General features: G+C 34.2%; 3 protein-coding genes across 3 annotated transcripts; 1 reads left to right on the top strand and 2 right to left on the bottom strand.

Moving 5' to 3' along the window:
* Window positions 1-351: 351 nt before the first annotated feature.
* On the bottom strand, window positions 352-6,152 carry LOC107423458 (histidine--tRNA ligase, cytoplasmic). Its single transcript, XM_048478838.2, has 7 exons — window positions 4,588-6,152; window positions 3,789-3,968; window positions 3,135-3,392; window positions 2,575-2,709; window positions 1,794-2,075; window positions 1,405-1,539; window positions 352-766 (listed from the first exon to the last, which is right to left on the bottom strand). The coding sequence occupies exons 1-7, from the start codon at window positions 5,962-5,964 to the stop codon at window positions 461-463; spliced, it is 2,673 nt and encodes an 890-aa protein (XP_048334795.2). The 5' UTR covers window positions 5,965-6,152; the 3' UTR covers window positions 352-460.
* A 575-nt stretch (window positions 6,153-6,727) lies between these two features.
* Window positions 6,728-9,422, bottom strand: LOC107423442 (probable protein phosphatase 2C 74). The gene is made up of 5 exons (XM_016032995.4): window positions 8,592-9,422; window positions 8,178-8,351; window positions 7,673-7,843; window positions 7,363-7,542; window positions 6,728-7,144 (listed from the first exon to the last, which is right to left on the bottom strand). The coding sequence occupies exons 1-5, from the start codon at window positions 9,255-9,257 to the stop codon at window positions 6,992-6,994; spliced, it is 1,344 nt and encodes a 447-aa protein (XP_015888481.3). The 5' UTR covers window positions 9,258-9,422; the 3' UTR covers window positions 6,728-6,991.
* A 2,789-nt stretch (window positions 9,423-12,211) lies between these two features.
* Window positions 12,212-20,454, top strand: LOC107423468 (bifunctional aspartokinase/homoserine dehydrogenase 1, chloroplastic). Its single transcript, XM_016033039.4, has 18 exons — window positions 12,212-12,623; window positions 13,791-13,858; window positions 13,952-14,326; window positions 14,717-14,805; window positions 14,904-15,207; window positions 15,383-15,435; window positions 15,521-15,735; window positions 15,823-15,910; window positions 15,995-16,108; window positions 16,553-16,651; window positions 16,782-16,976; window positions 17,745-17,827; window positions 18,406-18,631; window positions 18,838-18,983; window positions 19,134-19,269; window positions 19,464-19,547; window positions 19,634-19,726; window positions 19,984-20,454. The coding sequence occupies exons 1-18, from the start codon at window positions 12,481-12,483 to the stop codon at window positions 20,227-20,229; spliced, it is 2,757 nt and encodes a 918-aa protein (XP_015888525.3). The 5' UTR covers window positions 12,212-12,480; the 3' UTR covers window positions 20,230-20,454.
* The last annotated feature ends 947 nt before the right edge of the window (window positions 20,455-21,401 follow it).

Here is a 21,401-nt window from a genome sequence, read left to right as displayed (position 1 = left end):
AACCTTCTTTGTTTATTTATTTATTTTATTTTTTTGGGTGAATTGTACAACCTTCTTTGTTTGCCTTACTATTGCTTCATCCAGTTTTATTTATTTGAAATAATTGTCACGCTCTAAACCTAGCGTTATTTAAAGGTGCCATCAATTATTGCAAAATAATAATAAGAAGGAAAAATGTGCTTTCAGTCATTCATATTTCATTGGGTGGTCCATCCGTCCTTCATATTCACACAAATTATAAAAACAAAAACAGACTTGGCATAAATATTGGCCACCCATAATGAACCATTTCCACAAATAGGCAAAATTTTAGTAGGTTCGACCCTAACACCGTGTGATTTAAAGTAAAAATAATAAAAATTTAAAGGTTTAAAATAAAATTATAATAAAAGTATTTTCAACTGATATCAGCCAAAAAAGTTCAACACTTTAATTAATTGTATTGTATTTTATGGGCCACTCAAGGATTCAAGTTCAACCGCTTTCGAAGTTCTTCTACTATTCGACTCCTAGAGATATCCTCCTCGCTCTTGGTGCTCAAGTCTTTCAGTTTAACAATCCCTTCTTTCCGTTCCCGCTCACCCACAATTATCATCCAAGGGATACCAGACTCAGTTGCACGGTCAAAATGCTTTGATATTCTCTTATTCACCAAATATTCAGCTTTTATTCCAGCATTCCACAGCAAGCTTGCTAGCTCTGCAGCCTCAAGTAGGTCATCCCCAAGTATACTCACAAGAACTTCGGTCTTGGTTGCTCGGATTTTCTACCAACAAATAAAAACAGAAAAAAAAAAAAAAATATATATATATATATATATATATATATATACTAACGGATCAAATAGCTCAAATAAAGATACCCCTTAAATTTACGTTACCAGAAAAATAATGAGTAAATATATTCCAGATTCCACCAGACACATACGGATAAGCATACGACTTAAAGCTTTCTCATTCACAAAAGAAATAAGCCTCTTGTTTGTCCGCACGTTTAAATGTACCTCTACCGGTTTATTCATCCTTCTATTAAATAGTAGTAAATGTACTATCTAGACCTTCATAACTTTTTTTATTTTATTTTTTTTTCATTTTCTCTGTTTCGAGTTTAATATGATGGTGGGTCCAAATGGAACTTAAATCATGAATGAGCATCAATGGACTTTTTAGCAAGTATACAATGCATTAAAGGCCACAATTAATGAAGCGCAACAGCTCAAAAGCATTTCCTTGTCAAATTAAAAGGAAATAAAATAAAAATTGAGAAAGCACTAGATGTTAGGTGAAGATGAAGCAAGATACATGGGGTGAGATAGTTAATAGGGTACGGTAAAGAGTTATTTAAAGAAATGGGGAGTTCAAACAGGATTTAACAATCAATAAACGAATTAAGTTTCATCCTTACCTGTTTCTTAAGCTGCAGCTCCATTATAGTGAATACCCGCTCGATTCCGAGACTAACACCAACTGCTGGCACCTCCTTTCCTCCAAACATCTTAATGAGGTTGTCATAACGTCCACCAGCAGCAATTGAACCAACCTAACAGATAAGTTCACAACTTTGTCATGAAAACAAAACATAAAGCTCACACACGGAAGCAACTACAATACTACAATACTATATGACCAATGGCTTGCTTTTTTATTTTTGATCAACATTAGAAGATGCAGAGTAAGAAGGAATATTGAAAAGATCATATCATCATTATTTAAATGGCGATAGCAATAGCAAGCAATATGAATACACGGAGAAACAGCTTTGAAAACAGAAAAATGTATGGCATATCAATTTACCTGTGTGCCACCTTTGAAAACAGCTTCAAATATCATACCCGTATAATAATCAAGACCTCTAGCAAGGCTCAAGTCAAAAACCACTTTATCTATGCACTTCGACTTTTCCAAAGCCTTAAATAAAATCTCCAGATCATCCAAAGCTTTTTTTGATGCTTCGTTTTTTATGAACTCGCGGTCCTCCTGTTTAAGCGCATTTAATAATACCAGAGGAGAGCCCCTCTCCTTCACGTAAGTGCCAATCCTGTCAGCTGTCTCAACGGTTAAACCCTTCTCTTCCACCTAGAAAACATTAAAGCAAAAAGTAATAGAAACTTTAATAAGTCATATAAGACCAAGAAAACTTCTAGCACCCCCCCCCCCCCCCCCCCCCCAAAAAAAAAAAAAAAAAAAAGATCAAAAGACAAAAGGTGCTGACATGAAAATCAAGCAACAAGAAGATAAATAGACAATAAAGTGCAAACTTCTACCATCAATAAATGAGGGGAGCACTATGAAACAAAACACCCTAGCATATGTCCAGATAGAAACTGCAGAAACATTTCTTATACAAGCAAGAGACAAACACATCTCTGCAACAAAATCAAATATCAAGATGCATAACAAAATTTCGCTACCAAATCAACAATAAAGAAAACATTTTACAAAAAAAGAGGGGAGGGAGGGTGGAGGCGTTGTAAAAGTGGAATAAAGAAACCTAAAGCATCCAGAGAAAGAAAGTAAATTAGGAACAAATGCAACATCATAAAACACACAGACACACATTTAAAGCTGTGCTTACCATTTCCCTTTTTATCTCCTCAAATTTTTGCTTGTCTAACTTATCAATACTTGAACAAATAGTTCTAAATTTTTCCGGGGGCACTCCACATATTTCAAGCATCCCATCCAGTAACAATCGATGATTCAGCTTTATCTGTATAACACAGCTAAGGATTAAAAGCAATCCAACAAAACAAAATCCAACTAAATATTAAGGATGCACATCAAAGAGTGGGGGTTAAAATATTTCTAACAAGGCACCAATTCAAGGTCAACATCTCACTGCTTAACAACAATATTATAGGCTTCAGCTCTTTTTGTAATTGGGCATATTTTACATACAGTTATAACCTTTAAACAACATATTTGTAGCAAAAACAAATAAATAAATAAATAAATAACCTTTAAACCATACATTAGTATTATTTCTGTCTTTAGAGGACCAGAAACCTTAAACTAAAGAAAGGTGAGATGCTTAGTTATGTTACATTAGATTATACACTTCCAAGAACTAATCAAATAGCAGAGTTTTTATAATATTAGTGTGGATAAAGGAACAAAACAGTCAGAAATACTTACCTCATAATCTCCAATACTCAGCTCATCAAGTAGTTCTGTCAAAATCTTAATAATCTCAAAATCTGGCCCCATGTGTTCATATTGGCCAGCAATATCAAAATCACACTGATAAAACTCTCTAAATCTACCCTTAGATGGGTTGTCTCTTCTGTAAACCTTCCCTATTTGGTACCTCTTAAATGATGAGAAACCATTCATAGCCACATACCTAGCAAACGGAACAGTTAGGTCATATCGCAATGAACAAAGCTCCCCACCCTGTCAACAAAATGAACAAAAAGGTTACATTACTTCAGATGACTAATAAAAACAGACTCCTTCCTAAACCATATCAAAATTGTTTCCTAGCTACACCACAGAGAAACCTAATCGAAGTCTTCATGAGAAAAGGTTGGAAAGATGACAAAAAAGATAAAATACAGATTGTAAGATGTATATATCAAACCTTTGTAAAAAATAAAAATAAAAGCCAACCTTTTTATGTCTAATGTCAAACATAAAAAATAATAAAATAATAAAATAATAAAAAGCTGTCAAAGAAAAATTTATGACATTGACAAGAAAAATATTATTTAAAAAAAAAAAAAAAAAAAAAAAAAAGCCAAAGCATTTATTGTTGTGAATCCAGATATCCAACTAAGATCATATATTTACCTGGTCAGCAAGATCATAAATCAACTTAGAGTCTTCCCCATATTTTCCCATGAGAGTTTCTCTCAATTCAAAAGCTGGAGTATCAAGAGCAGTAGCACCATGCCTCTCAAACACCTCCTCTATTATTGAGAAAGCTTTCTTTCTTATAGCCATTTGTTCTTTTGCAAAATCACGAGTGCCCTAACATTTTGGACATGTTCAAGGTAAAACGTTAGACATTTCAATAATTTTAGACCAAAAACAATATCAAAAGCTAAAAGAAATATAATCATAGAACCAGGCGCTATTCACCAAGGCAGCACCAAGCCAAGGATAATTTATTAACCAAGCAAAGCAAAGATGAAAAACACAAGCGACGAAAGCAACCAAAAAAACCTGAGCAGGTTAGCTCAAAAATGCAATACATAGTATAAATAAATAAATAAATAAATATATATATATACACACATAATAAGTCGTCAATAAATTTAGATGAGTAAACTCCAGCCTTTGTATAAATTATAAACTAGTAAATTCTACTAACATCTAATGCCCATCCTATGCACGAAGCTCTGGCTTCTGCTAGCATCTAATTAAAACAACATTTTATAACGTGTCCCATAGAGCTAGGAATGTGTATCCAAATTTCAACCTATAAAGAAGAGGAAAACAGAGGATCAACAGTTTCCCATTTTTATATAGCTCATGTTAACACGATGTTCTGAAAGCATTTTCAGTCTTTTGCTTTTCTTTTCAAGCAATAATTAGACAAAAATTGTAAAAAGAAATTAGATGATAAAATTTAAGGCATTTTCATTACCTTTGGAATCTTGGGAAGTCTTCTAGTTTCATTGCTTTCCACAATCTCCTTTATTTTGTTCAATAAACCATCAAAGTCCGGGTCCTTAGGGTCCAAAAGCGATAAAAAACTATCTATCCATTTATGAGATAACCCCAAATTGTCAATAGCATCCTCTTCTTTACTTTCTAATCTTTCCTTAATCTCCTGAACTATAGCACGGGTTCCTTTCAACGAAACCTCCTTCTTCTTCTTCTTCTCTCTCTTCCTTTCCACTTTCACATTCCCACCTCCATTGATTTCAGCACTTTCACTCTTCTCATTCAGTTTAGCACCCTCTAGAGCAATATACGCGGTTATCACCTCCCAAGCCACAATCTTCCACACAATACCCAATAACACATTCACTTGATGAGCAAACAAAACATAATTCTCTTCCTCTTCTGAAACTAATTGGCAAACAAGCTTATACCCACTTCTCAAGCTATCAGCACTTGGGCATTTCTCATTAAACAAACCAACCAAACTCGACCGCAAATCATCAACACTCACCGCGTCCAAATTCAATTTTGCACGGCTTAAACTACTATTCCCCAAGTTCCTTAATGCCGCAGCCAAAGGTTGCAATGTAATCTGCAAAGCCTCAGCTACCGCTGCGATCTGTGGACCGCCTTTTCCAACTCCCAGAACAGAATTCAAATCGACCCGGGTCTTCGAGTGAACCGATTTTGTTTGCTCCCTCAAACACCCGTGAATTTTGGGGATATTGGAGACTGCTTCGATCTCAACCTTACCCACCAAGTTAGACCCAGTGAGCAACACCTTCATGTCACTGGCAACTCCAACCTCCTCCTTCTCCGCATATCCGTCTCCAGAATCCATCGAATTGAGCACCGAGATGTCGGCTTTCGATGCTTCGCATGATAGAGCCGCCGCCACATCCACGACCGTCGATAAGGCCGCCGATTGTTGGTCAGAAAGTGCTGAAATTCCGTACAATACAGAGGGTACCTTCAACGTCTCCAATGCCAGTACCTCCCGTTCGGTCAAATCGAGCGAATCGAACCGTATGGTTTTCAAACCCGAGTTTAGAGCTTCGGCGATGTGAACTGGAAGGTCAGTTCGGATGCCGGGCGAACCGGAGAGGAGGAGGAGCTTGTTAAGGAGGACGACGAAAGAGGCCCTACACTCTTCTACGGTTAGGAGGTCGGGAAAGGTAAATTGATGACGCTGGAGAAGTGGCGCGTCGCTGCTGGAGGAGGCTAGCCTATCAAGAGCTGAGGAATCGATACGTACCTTAGCAAGGCCGTTTGCAATGGCGTAGACGGAGGATGAAGATAGAGACGACCCCTTGCCCCCAAAAGTTATCACCGATACTTCGGCGGCCCCGTCTGCCATTGCCGAAGCTCTCGTAGAATGGAAGCTTTGCTGGTTCGTTAGGGTTTTCGAATCGCGCAAATGTTAGCCTTATAGTAGAGTTGTTACTATTTTTTTTTTTTTTTTTCCGAATGCCTTTTTTTGATAAACTTTTGTGTATACAATTTTGCATTAGACAAATGCATGAAGGCAAATGACTTACAGATGTAAAATTCAAATATCTCACAATATAGAATTAGATGCTCTACTTTTTTCCTCAAAGCATATTTATGCTTTGCTTTAAATCTCGACTATCATTTTATCAAAAAAGAAAATATAACAATTAAAACAAACAAATGATCCAAATCCCATAATACAATGAAATTTACCTTCTTCTTTTTTTCTTTTCTTTTTTTTTTATTTTTTTCTTTGTAAAACCAATTTTGAGCAGTTAAATCTGCACTTTTACTTTTTTACTTATTCTATCGCATTATATCTTACAAAATCATAATAATATAAAATAAATTTGAAGTTTAGCAAAAAAGAAAAAATAAATAAATAAATTGTCATAAAGGCATGCATTGGACAGATGTAAAATTCAAATATCCCAATATAGAATAAGATGCTCTACTTTTTTTTTTTTTATCATACTTATTTATGTTTAATTTTAAATCTAAATTTCAATCATTGATTGTTAGTCAATAGATACGATTAAACTATTTTCTCTATGTCATTAAACTATTTCAGCAGTTTTATTAACAGTACTAGAGAAGTGGTCAATAATGTCTTATAAACAAACGTTCAAAACAATATAGTCATCTTATTCCGAGACCATATTTTGTAATTTAATCCAATCAATATAACTTACAAAAACTATAAACTGAAACAAATAAATGCAGAAAAGTATGGATAATAAAGCATGTACAACTTTAATTTCCATGTAGATTTAAATATTGGTTCTAAACAAAACTGTATATTCATGCTACCATAACTAAAAAATAGTTTATTTACATTAAAGATGAAAATGGAAATCCAAATTGTTCCCGTTTAGACATCTGGAATCACCGGGTTACCGCTTGCCACGGTAAAAACTCTGTAGGTTGATCACCATAACGGTAACATCATCCATGTTCCCTCTGCTTGTAGACATATCTATAAGCTTTTTGCAAGAGTTCACTGAATTGTCCCTTAGAACCACATCAACTGCTTCCTGCTCATCTACCTGATTGGTGCAAATTTGTGTAAATTACTTGGATTCAAATCAAAGCTCATGTTCTATTTATTTATCATAGAAAGCAAATTATGACCTAAGACTATGCATAAGTATGACAAACTCGGGCCACAGACCCGTAATTTTGGGTTGGCGGCCCTAAATTAATCCGAGTCCTTTGATAAATACTAAAATAGGACGTTAGATTCTCATTTTGTACATCCCCGTACCTTATCCCACAGTCCATCAGAAGCAACTATCAAGAATTGGCAGTCAGAAGTTAATTGAAGCTTTTTGATTTCCGGTTCAGAAATGACCCATTGTTTTAGATGTTGATCCCCAATAGCTCTAGAAACAGCAAGCGACCCATGAACTCTCCAAACTCCATTGCGACAATGCACAAAACCACCCTGCATAAAACATACATCAAATTATTCAATCTTTTATTTTTAATTTATTATAAAATATATGAATACGCTAACTTATTAGTAAATTGAACAACAAAAAGAGTACCATATAATTCCTATATGTTGTACTTACAGAGTTCTCAATCCGGAGACGCTCATCTTCCCTAGTCAAACGGTGGTCACTTGTTAATGCATCAGCTTCTCCATTTCTACTCATAACTACTTTACAGTCTCCTACATTTGCTACATGTAATTCTCCTTCTTTCAACAGCACACTCGCTGCACAAGCTCCACTGCTCACCCCCTGTTTTAAACAAATTTCCCTTTAATTAATTATTACTTCAACTAAATAACAATTAATATTTCAATTTTTCAACGATACTAAAAATTGCAAGGTGTATGAATGGGTCAAAGAAAATAAAAAATCAGACATAGGAATTTGTTTATACCGACCGACCCATGTTGTAAAGATTGGTATATATGTGTATTAAAAACAATCAAATTCAATTGCACTATGTGAATGCCCGTCCAAAAACAATCAAATTTTGAACGTGCTGTCTAAGACTTGGTCAAACCAAGGGGTTTCAAATATTGTAGACGTTAAAAATGAACATGAAGTATATTGGTAGCTAGCCTACCTGATTAAGGAACTCTTGGTCTGTAAGTAAATATCCTCCACGAATAGCCTGTTCTAGTTCGTCGTCTTTCCCACCGACATGTTCAATTGCTTTCACAATGTTCTTTCCAAGATTTTCAGCAACATAATCAGTTGCTGCACGACCTCCATGCCCATCAATTACAACAAAAAATGCCTGATATGCCATATATCCAAAAGATCTAAGGTCATCAATCTTTCGCCAGTACAAGAACAATTAACAACCATATTATATATTATTACCAAAAAAGCAACCATATCATATAGAAATTCGAAAGTGATTCATATGAACAAAGTAAACAATACTCGACCAAATTACTAAAAATTTGAAAATAGTATAGATTGTTAAAGTTTAAAGACAGAAAACTTTTAAGCACATATCATATATATTGTGTACCTGCTTTGGGTCTCCCTCAATGTCAACCAAAACTCCATGTCCATCTTCCATGGACACTCTCCTCCCTTGCTTTCCTGCCAGAAAGAAATCTCTTCCTTCAACCTCAAAATACTCTTTGTTCTCCAATTTCCTATCCTTATCACAAACTTCCAATCCAGGACTGAATTCCGGCAAAACCAGCCTCGACGGCCTCTTTCGTAACTTGGGAGCTACTTTAACCTCGTCAGCAACCTTTTTAATCCCCGAAGAACAAAATCCTTCATTCTCTTCGGGGTGATTATCATTCAGACGAGCCTTTATATCAGTTTCTCGGTATTCATTTTCTTGATTTTTCTCCTTCTTGTTTACTGTATCAGTCGTAGTCAACATGCCAGAGTTGTCTTCTAATTGCCTCATACTCTCTTCTTGGCTTATTGTACGTGCCAATTTGGTAGGAGGACATTCTTCATGCTCGTAAACAGGCCGGCTGTTGGAATCCTCACTACTTTGATTATCAGAAGCTAGAAAAAGCTGGTCAACCCAAGACAGATAAGACGGCAAAGAAGAAATTGAAGGAGGGGAATTGAGGGTTAAAGCCATGCAACCAAAATTTTTAAGGTCTTGAAGGAAGTAAAGAAGCAGAGAGATCAAAGAGAAACACCACAAGAATTCTTGTAAATCTATCATATTATTTTAGAAGACTTAATTCGTAAGCTAGTTTTCCAGGTCTTTTTTTTTTTCTTTCTTCCTTCTTCTAGTGGAATTGCATGATGAGATGGGATTTTGTTGAAAAAACAGGCTGTGGTTTTTTTCAGAGAACAATGGGTTTGAGGTTTACAATGTCCTTAAAAGAAGGCAACTAAAGATATGGGCAAAGAAAAAAGAAAAATAATTTGGTGACGATGATTGACGAGTCAAAGGTAAGAATCCATCCAACGTTTGGGACAAAGACCTCGTTTAATAGGTAAAATAGTACTGATAGATTTTGAAACTTTCAATTTCACCATGCCAAGGAAGCAGTCTTGCATGAAGATGGGAACAAAATTAAAGAGCCCAAATTTTTTTTGATTAATTTGATTTGGATTTTTTCTTCCGTATTTATGATTATTATATTTTTTGACTTACCCAAAATGGAATATTATTGTTGACCTGGTTTACAAAACAATAGATAGGAATGATCAATAATGGACTTTTTCGTAAATTGATGTTCGTTTTCTAATTTTAATCTCATCTCTTTTCGTTATGGAGTTAACAAAATGATAAAATTCATACTAATTAATTATCTAGAAGATACTATATTTGGGCAACGACAACTAATATTTTTTGTCATTTGTATAAAGTACCTTATAGAAGGTAAAGTCACTAGCAAAATGTAATAGTAAGCATTTAGCTGTAAGTTTTAATTTTTTATTAATTATCTGCGCCTGCCAACTCAAGTAATAATTCAGCTGAAGACAGACGAAAATGAAAGTTGGAAGATGAAAATTATTTTGATAATGTTTGACAGAAACAGCACAAATATTTAATGACTGCATCGCATTCTAGAAAGATAAGAGAGACTTGTTCGTGAGAAAGATTTTAAGCTGTGAAATTACTAATTAAGTATAATTTAATATTTGAATGTGACTATTAATGTGAGAAAACATCAAGGCCGGAAGTCCAGGAACGGCAAGCATTCCTCAAAAGTTTGTTTCTTTTATTTTATGATGTACCATTTTAAAAAATTATAGAAGTGTTTTAGATACGTGTTTATTTATAGGTCATTTTTTTTTTTGGCTAAATTATTTAAAACTCTTCATTTCTCTCCAGTAATAGTTGTTAATCCTAATGTACTCCTGATGTATTATATTAATGAATTTAAAAATCTCATTAAATTTTGGTTTGAATATTGTGAATCTGAATTTTTTAATATTAAAAGCACTTTTATGTACACATTTAAAAAAAAGAAAGAAGAAAAAATCAATTAAACAGACAGTCTTGAATGTTTATTTTTCGGTGGATTTTATAGCTGGTGTGGAAGATAAAATATTAACTTTATTTTATATGTCTACATATGAACTATGAAGGAAAAAACTAGATATCAGTGGAAGCCATGCATGTTTCACGCCTGGAATATCTGAATTTTGTGGTCCATTGTACAGTGCATATTTAATCCAATTTGGATTCTGAAGTGTAACCCATTAGGGCCATCACTTAAAAACAACCACAAATGTGAATTGTTTGGCCGTCAAAATGTTGATGAACTATCTCGATGTTGCTGCTGTTGTTTTTCATTTTGTTTCTTTCTCCGTCTCGCTCCAAGATGAAAACAACTGGTACTCCTCAAATTATGTTTATATCATTTATGCTTTTCGTTTTTAGTTTTTACCTTTTTTTTTTTTTTTTTTTTAATTGTGCACAATTTTTTTTGCCTCATTGAAATGTTTTAGTCCTCCATTTTTATCCCAAATGATAGTTACATATATATTTTTTAAAAAAATCAAATTGAAAATCATCTCGAACTATTTCTAAAATTAAATTCATTTTTAATAAACCTTTTTTTTCCTTTTCCCATTATAAATAATTACCATATTCTCTCTTATAATCTGTATCGGTGTATCCTTCATCTCTAAAGCCAAATAATAAAAAAAATAAAAAAATAATAAATTTTTGTAGACGAAACTCTACCATAACTAGTTGGGCGAAAAGTTGTTAAATATCCCCATAGTATAATCTGCATGATTGATTTTTCTCATAAGTGGGAATTCTTATCCTTGATAATTTGTTGTTATCCTTCTAAGAATATGTGTATAAATAAAAATACATGTATATCCACACATACTAAATCATAAATCTTTGAGCTTTAATTGCAAAAAGGAAAATTCAATGGGAACCAAAAAACTGGGAGGGCTTTTTTTCAGCTTTCCTTCATTTGTCTTTTATATTTACAGAGGAATCGATTTGGGTGAGCAATATAAATCCACTTAACACTTACTTTAATGGTAATTCGATCTCACTTTTAATATGCTTACCACTATTGCTTGAGTGCCCCGAGGGAGGGAAGTAGGTTTTATTTAATGGAATGTTTTGTTGGTTTAGTTTAGCAGGGAAGTATTTCAAATTTTCAAAAAGAGTTTTTAATTAAAATCAGTAATAATTAAAAAAAAAGTACAAATAAAAATAATATCAAAAAAATCTAAATAACAAATAAAAAATTAAGAATAATCTAGAGTTCCTATATTTCACTTCTGATATAAAAAAAAAAAGGGAAAAAAATGTCCATTTATATCGTAGAACATGGATAGTTCAATTCAGATAATAATCCAACTTGGAATCTCAATTCTAATATTAAAAAAATAATGCTTATTTATACTAAAAACCACTCGCTATATATTCAATTTTAAAAAATAAAAAAGAAAAACTCAGGCATTGATTGTGATAGCAACTTACTTATCGGTTCACTCTTTAAGGCTTGGTTTGAATGAGAAATTGACATACATAAGAGTATTTAATAGAAAAAATTAGCCAAAGTAACTCCTAGGGGCGGTAAATAAGAGAAGGCAAAGAAACAAAAGGCAGAAAATCGGGGTGTTTTGAGTACCAACCAAACGCGCCCCTAAACAAAGGACGCACAGCCCTAGAGATATGTGATTCGAATCAAATATACGTAACGCAAGCGAAGCGCCTGAGAGAAACTAATATCTCCGTCTGTTACCGTGCACACCTGCAGATCCTTGGAGACATTTGCAATTTGTGACCACGCGTCACTATCATATGGTTAGTTGCAGTTTTTACACTTTTCATACAACGCAGCGGATTATACCTTCACCAATCATTCATGCCATAGTATATAAGGCAAGCCGCCAAAGCCCAAATTCAGAACCACACCAAACCCACTCTCTCTCTCTCTCGCTTTCTCGGTGCCGGAGCTATGGCGTCGTTCTCGTCTGCGATCTCTAACCCTCGTCACGTTCTCTCTCAAAAGGCATTGGCTCATGACGCGAAACACATGAAGATCTGCGCCTCGCATTGTAGTGCATTTCCGCTCCATTTTCAACGCTCTCCTATTTGCAGGTACAACTAAGCATTTCATTCTGCTAAATTTTGATTATCTAGAAGATGGAAGAACTCGCTGTGGAAAGTAAAATTTTTCTTTCGTTAGCTTATTTTGCTTTTCATTCTACTGAATTAATGAATGAATGGAATTATTATGTTTTGCTTTCCGGATGAGTAGAATAGTGAAGGATTTTGAGATTTGAACTTCCGGTTTCATCTTATTGCCTAGTTTTCAGATCGTCTTATCTTGCTTCTGAAATTTTTAGTGTTTCAAAATTAATTTCCTGCTGGTGTTCTTAAAAAAAAGCAGCAGGAGTTGGACAGTAAAATTTTAAAATATATTTGTGAAATCTTTAGTTGAAAATGGAAGGTCAGTCTGTTACTAGCGTCTCTCTTTTCTTTTAATTTCAGGTAATTATTCTCACAATTACCAAACGTTAGGCATTAGCTCGATCTGCCTTATTTACATCTAGAGTGCTTTATACTTCTCTGTTTCTCTGGAGTGGTGTTTTTTTCTTCATTGAACACGAAATCTGTTAGGAAGTTATAGTTATTTTTAGTTTTCTGATTAGCTTGAGTTTGGAGAAGTTGTATCTATAACCAGGACATCAATAACATATAAGTATGTTCCAATATGTACGTGAATGTTTGTGTGAAACTAAGGAAACGAAATTCTGCAACAATTTATGAACTGAATGATGCATCTCTTCTTTTAATTTTCATTATCTATATTTTTCTGTAATATTTTTGCTTTTTATTAATATTTAGTAAACTAAGGTAATTAAACTAAATTACGTCTAACTTGGTGTTACTTTTTTAAGTTTTGGATCTCTCTCACATAACATGGAAAACATAGCCTAATAGGTCAAAACCTTCGGTAAAAATTAGTTCAACAGTAGCGTGTTTACCAGATCAAGCTCTTACTGGGAGTTTCTGTTTTGGAAATTTTGGCTTTTGCTTAGAAGCAAATAATTTTGGTTTTCCTTTCAAGATGGTACAGAGTCACAGCAAAAAGAATGCTTTTCTGCTTACTTTTTTTAGCTTCTATAAACAAACTTTTCTACTACTATCCAGAAACGACCTTGGAATTCTTATTTAAAATATTTTGTTTCCACATGCTATAGATTGTATTATATATATGTTTTTTATGTCAAAATATCGAGAAGGTTATGTTTCATATATCAGGATGAGTTTTATTTCTCGTTTGGAAAGGAAAGAGACAAGAAAACCCCAAATTTCAGCTTCAGTTACTGGTACATTTGCTTCCCTCTGTTTACATTCATCTGTTTGATTATCTAAAAGATAGTCATGAGGTTTGTTTAATTATTTCTCTCTGTTTGTTCTAGACACTACAGTGGGTAAATCTTCTGAAAAAGTTAAGCTTCCTAAGGGTGATATGTGGTCTGTTCATAAATTTGGTGGCACCTGTGTGGGAAGCTCAGAAAGAATTAAGAATGTTGCGGATATTATCCTTAATGATGATTCAGAGAGGAAGCTTGTGGTTGTCTCTGCCATGTCAAAAGTGACAGATATGATGTATGATCTCATATACAAGGCTCAATCACGGGATGAGTCCTACATATCTGCATTAGATGCTGTTTTAGAGAAGCACAGATCAACAGCACTTGATCTACTTGATGGAGATGAACTTGGTAGTTTCTTATCGCAGTTGCATCATGACATCAGTAACCTTAAGGCGATGCTTCGTGCAATATATATTGGTAAGATTAATATCTCTCTGTTTCTATTTTTCTCTGTCTCTTATAAATGTGTGTGTGTGGATGTATATCTTGTGTATGTTTGGAGATGCAATTACATCTGGTATCGAGATGTATCTTTTCCTATCATTTCTCACAAATGGCTCTTTCTTATATGTACCTTTTTGTGTGTGCATAAACAAGCCTTTATTTTTTATTCTTTATTATTATTATTATTATTTTTTGTCCTTCTTAGAATGCTGGTGCTTCACTTTTGAGAAATTTTTGAAATGAGTTATTCTTATTTTGTTGTTAAATTTATATCTGTTGACTGTCCTTCTGCTTCATATTTTGGATGATGTTTTCTATCAAGTTTTTACTCAAAATATTTACTAACAAGCTAAATTCTGGCAGCTGGTCATGCGACGGAATCTTTCACTGACTTTGTTGTGGGACATGGAGAGCTATGGTCTGCTCAATTGTTATCATCTCTTGTTAGAAAGGTGCAGTGGTTTTTTTTCTTATCATTTCTAAATGCAGCTTTTCCAAGTCATCTTATTCTTATTTACCATCATTTGCTTCTCTTTTGTCTATGTTGCAGAATGGCGTGGACTGCCAGTGGATGGATACAAGGGAAGTTCTTGTTGTAAACCCTACTAGTTCTAATCAAGTAGATCCTGTTTATGCAGAATCTGAGCAGAGACTTGAGAAATGGTACTCCAAAAATCAAGCAAAGACAATAATAGCAACTGGCTTTATTGCTAGCACACCACAAAATATTCCAACTACTTTGAAGAGAGATGGAAGTGACTTCTCTTCTGCTATAATGGGTGCTTTATTAAGAGCTCGTCAAGTTACAATTTGGACAGATGTTGATGGTGTGTATAGTGCAGACCCCAGAAAAGGTTTGTTCCATCCTTCATTCATGCTTACTGCTTGGACAACGTTGAGTCACCTAATTTACATCTATAGAACTGTGTATGTGTGTATTTCTTATTCTGATTGACAACATCTTTTAAGAATTTTCTTAGATAATTAAGGTAGGGTTTTATTCAATACTAAGAGATATATCTTCTGCAGTTAGTGAGGCAGTGATTCTGAAGACATTATCTTATCAAGAGGCCTGGGAGATGGTGAAATTTACTACTTTTCACTGTCAAAGTTTCTGAGAGTTTCTACATTCACAATTTTTAACATAAGCATTGTATATCTGTGCAGTCATATTTTGGGGCTAATGTTTTGCACCCACGTACCATTATTCCAGTGATGCGATATGATATTCCAATTATAATAAGGAATATTTTCAACCTCTCTGCACCTGGAACAAAGATTTGCCGTGCTGCTGCTGATATGGATGAAGTTGCTCAGGGATTGGAGTCTTATGTTAAAGGGTTTGCAACAATAGACAATTTGGCCCTTGTAAATGTTGAGGGGTGAGCTGTGTTTTGATAATTCTGCAAACAAACTTTTTCATTTTCTCCCTATTTATAATATCTTTTTTTTACCTATCTTTTTCCCAGAACTGGAATGGCTGGTGTTCCTGGTACAGCTAGTGCCATATTTGATGCTGTAAAAGCTGTGGGAGCTAATGTTATTATGATATCTCAGGTGCCCCTAACCTCAATTTTTAGTTTTTCTGATACTTTGATACAGCAACAGAAAATTTGATCCTTAATAATTTGGTTATTGTAGGCTAGCAGTGAGCATTCTGTTTGCTTTGCTGTGCCCGATAAGGAAGTAAAGGCTGTTGCTGAGGCATTGCAGTCTAGATTTCGTCAAGCTTTGGATGCTGGGCGTCTCTCTCAGGTGCCTAATTTCTGCTTTCCCAGAATTTGCTTAAACAGTGTAACTTCAGTAGTGTATTAGTGTAATATGGTTGTTGAGTTGCTTTTTTGTGCTTTTCTGGATCACTGGTTTTACCATACCTTTTGGTATAATTTGATAATTCAAAACTTTTTCCTGAGTCTTATGGTGCAGAGTAGATGCTGCTCTACACACCATCTACATCTGGGATGTGCATCTTTTATTGTGACACTTTTATATTCTAGGGAACTGATTCATTAATATAGAAGATACTTTTATAGTCTAATATAATTCTGATTCATTATTATAGGAGATAACTTCTTAGCCTCTCTTTCTGAAATTTGAGTAAGGACGACGCTTTACTGAATCATTAAAACATATGCTATCAGCTGTATCTATGACTAGGACCTTTATTATAACCTCTTCTATATTCGTTTACCCTCTCAGGTTCAAGTTATTCCAAACTGTAGCATTCTGGCAGCAGTTGGCCAGAAAATGGCTAGTACTCCTGGAGTCAGTGCCACTCTTTTCAATGCACTTGCAAAGGTGAGGACTTATCAACTGTTTATATGATTAGTCTCACAACTGTTTACAAATCCAGATGATTCTTATTAGTTCAACTTCTACATTATTTTACTTCGTTTTTTATATCACATAACTTATAATTATAATGTAGGCAAACATCAATGTGCGTGCTATAGCTCAAGGTTGTTCTGAGTACAACATAACTGTGGTATTGAAAAGAGAAGACTGTATAAGGGGCCTAAGAGCTGTTCATTCCAGATTTTATCTTTCAAGAACCACGATTGCAGTGGGCATTATTGGACCTGGATTGATTGGTGGCACATTACTCGATCAACTAAGGGATCAGGTACACTTTTTTAAACTTTGTATTAATCATTTAATTTTACTCTGTTTCGAGTGTAAAATTGCATCTTTTTTTATTTATTTTTATTTTTTATGAATTTATTTGTTTCTCTCTCTCACTGTCAGACTGCATGGGTTTGGTTGATTCATCTGTAATTACTTGTTTACAATACCTCAGATAATATTATTTGTATAGTTTTGAGCATTTTGGCTGAGCAATTCATTCAATATAATTTAGTAGTCAGAAACCTTTTTGTAGATTTTGTATACATCTGCACTAGTTCTAGTTCAATTAAGTTGTCTGAGCAGGGAGCCATTACATTGTATCTACAACCAATTTCTTGTCTTTGCTGTCTTACATGGTTACATGTGAAATAGGGAGTGGCATACTCGTAAACAATGTAATGAAGTTAGTTTCTTTTGAAAAGGTAAATAAATTATGTGGACGTTATAAATATAAGATTCCTTGGTCTCACGAATGATAAAGAAGTAAAGATATACATAAAATTCTGAAGGAAATGAATATGGATATCACAAACACAACTGCTTTGGTTTTGGCCAAAAAAAATTGCTTTTGTTTTATGGAATTAATCAATGATTCTGCTGGAATAGTTGTATAGATTTTTATTATGGTTAGCAACTTGTGTGATGTATTAATGCTGATTGCTGATTGGATCTTAATGTTAAATAGTTGAACTATTTATTTTATTCATTTGGGTTAAGCATGGGAACATATTTAAACAAATCCTTTTTAAATATTTTTTCTTTACAGACAGCAACCCTCAAGGAAGAATTCAACATTGATCTGCGTGTTATGGGAATCACTGGCTCAAGGACCATGCTTTTGAGTGATTCGTAAGTTGCAAGATTTCAACAAGAATTTCTAGTACCATATGGGTTTCCTACTAGAGCAGGTTTTCTTTCATTTTTTTCTAGTTTAAGAACTATTTAGCTTTAGATTTTCACAGTTAAATGGCATTGTCAGATATCATGATGGTAACTAACGCATCGTAAGAGAAAAAATTGTGGCCCTTGGGCATCACCTTGAACATGATTTACAAAACGGTGGTAGATAAAACGGGTCTCTGTCTTCTGCTTCAGTAGTAGGAAAATAGTTATTCCAGACTTGTTTCTATGGGTGATTGGAAGATATGACATTTGTCTGTCTTCTGCTTCAGTAGTAGGAAAATAGTCATTCAGAGTTGATAGGTTCTGATTCTACGGATGAAGTTTTTTGTTTTTGTTTTTGTTTTTAATATATATATATATATATATATATAAAATTTGTATTGTCTCGAGTCTGATCCCTAATTCTTTTATTATTATCATTATTTTTATTATTAAATCTTTTATATTCATCAGGTGCTTCTCATGGCATACTAAATTTAGATGGAGAGAATAGGATTATGAACATAATATTTTGCTGTGTATAGGGGCATTGATTTAGCTAGATGGAGAGAGCTTTTAAAGGAAGAAGGAGAAAAGGCAGTCTTGGAAAAATTTGTTCACCATGTTCATGAGAATCATTTTATTCCGAATACTGTTTTGGTTGACTGCACAGCTGACTCTGGCATTGCAAGCCATTACAATGACTGGTTGCGGAAAGGAATTCATGTTGTCACCCCAAATAAGAAAGCAAATTCAGGACCACTTGATCAGGTAACATCTATTTCCTGTGTCAAAGCAGTTTTCAAAATTATAATGACATAATTCATTTATTATAACGTGAATACAAAGCTGCCAATAGCACAATTTTTGTTTAGTTATATGTTTTTATAAACCCCGAAGTTTAGTTATATGTTTTGTTGGAGATCTTTCATAATTACTCTTTTGGTGGTTAACTACAATTTTCTTGCCATATCCAGTATTTGAAGTTGAGAGCTCTTCAAAGGCAATCTTATACACATTACTTCTATGAAGCAACAGTTGGTGCCGGTCTCCCAATTATTAGTACATTACGAGGTCTCCTAGAAACTGGGGACAGAATTCTGCGTATTGAAGGCATCTTCAGGTATGTAGACATGCTTTTATTTCCCTTCTGAATTTTAGGATAAAAGACAGTGGGGAGTTTGGGTATGGGTGGGTCATACCTTTGCTTCCTTCACCCCCCATTGCCAAAAAATTTGACTCTCACAAATGCCTCTTGGATTTGCTGTTGCAGTGGGACTTTGAGTTACATCTTTAACAATTTTATAAGTGGACGGACTTTTAGCGAGGTAGTGGCTGAAGCGAAGCAGGCAGGTTATACCGAGCCAGATCCAAGAGATGATCTATCTGGAACTGATGTTCGTAGAAAGGTACCGTCTGCTAAATTTGTTTGCGACATTGTTATGTTATCAGTATTGATTTCCTCAAAGTCATTACTATGAAATTATTTTGTGGAGCACTCATATATGTGTTACAACTTGTCAATGTTTCTCCCTATACCATCTTACTTTGTCCTTTACTGTCATTATCATTTCTGTTTTCTGAAATATGCTTTATATTGCAGGTGATAATTCTGGCCAGGGAATCTGGTTTGAAGCTGGAACTCTCTGATATCCCCGTTGAGAGCCTTGTACCAGAACCATTGAGAGTAAGATTTGTTCTATATCAATCATTCGGCCCTAATTGGGTGACCAAGTTCATTTTTAATTCGGATTTTTGGATAATTATTTACAGGCATGTCCATCAGCCGAGGAATTTATGCAGAAACTGCCACAATTTGATCATGACTTGGCAACGAAAAGACAAATAGCTGAGGATGCAGGGGAAGTGAGTATATTTGAAATATTAGTTAGAACCTATTATGGACAAGTAACTGAAATCAAAGCCTAAAATTCAATCGCCTTAACTGAAAGCATGATTTTGAATAATATTAGTGAAAGCATTATTTTGAAGTATGATTTAGTTATTGTAAAAACGTTAACCATATAAATTATTGTTGAAAAGCCTATTAGAGCACCCAATGGGAAAATTTTCTATGATGCTTTGCACTGTGGGTTCATTGCTTTGTCGTTTCATATATGAAGGTATTGAGATATGTTGGGGTGGTGGATGTGATTAAGCAAAAAGGCGAAGTACAATTGCGGACATACAAGAAAGATCATCCATTTGCCCAACTGTCCGGATCGGATAACATCATTGCTTTTACAACAAGAAGATACAAGGAACAGCCTCTTATAGTTCGTGGACCAGGTGCTGGAGCTGAAGTCACAGCTGGTGGAGTCTTCAGTGACATATTGCGGCTTGCCTCCTATCTTGGTGCCCCATCATAATGTCAAATCCCAAGCCTATGTCCGTTAGTCGTAAACTTTTTTTTTTTTTTTTTTCTTTTTTTGGGGTAATTGTGAACTCTTTTCTTTTTATTTGGTGAGCCCAGCCTTTTATGGTAGCTCTTAAGAAATAGTGTAGTTGTATCGGAAAAAAGTGGGTATTTTGTCTTTGGTCAAAATGGATAATAATTTATTTTTGGTAATTTTATCCAATATTGCCAACAAAAATCTATGTCAACCCAAATTTATGCTATTTTTTCCAGTAATATAGATTACTTGTTTTCTTCTTAAACCCTAAACACCCTAACCTAGACCCAAAACTTGAAACCTTAGATCCACCCTAGACTCGGAACCATAAGCCCTAGACCCTACCTTCGAAACTGTGAACCCTAATCTTAGGACCATGAACCTAAGCCCCAGAACTTTCACCTTAGACTCAAAACTGTAAACCTTAAACCCTAGAAATTTAAATTTTAAACCCTAGAACCTAAATCCCGCTAAATTCTATATTCGAAACCATAAACTGGACGATAGCCCTTTAGCATTTTTCTTTGGGAGTTGAGAAAAAAGACAAATCAGTTTTATATTCTTACAAAATTTACAAAAATAATTATTTTTAGATTATTTTTTTGGTAAGAATTTTATATATATATATATATATATATTTGTCCCATTTTGTTATAATCATAACCGAGAATGAAAAATTAATTCCATCAGAGGAACATTTCCGACTCTAATCTGCCATCTTTTCAAGGAAACCTATTTAATTTATCATTCCATTGTTTAAGATGCACCTTATTTTTTTCTTTTAGTTGTAGTGTAACAATGGTTTTCTTTTTGTTTTTTTTTTTAAAAAAAAAAAACCTAGTATAATAAATAATTAATTTCTTTTTTGTTGTACTTATTCTTTTTTTTGGTGAATATTTTAGTTGTACTTATTCTTTTCTTTTCAGTTGGCCACAAAAATAATCAATTACGTCAGAAGTACCTTTCCGACTTTTAATCTGCAATATATAATTTTATAGGAAGTCTACCTGCTTAAGATGCGCCTTGTAGAAACTAACCCAATCATGTGCACAAATACCCGAAGAAACAAAATCACAAAGCAAAGGGCATTTGGAGTCTAATAATATCGACACTACATACCTCACATCCTAACAACGAGCAATAAGTGC

The sequence above is a fragment of the Ziziphus jujuba genome, chromosome 7, assembly GCF_031755915.1.
Source record: "Ziziphus jujuba cultivar Dongzao chromosome 7, ASM3175591v1".
Taxonomy (NCBI): domain Eukaryota; kingdom Viridiplantae; phylum Streptophyta; class Magnoliopsida; order Rosales; family Rhamnaceae; genus Ziziphus; species Ziziphus jujuba.
This window is presented reverse-complemented; position numbering and strand designations above follow the sequence as displayed.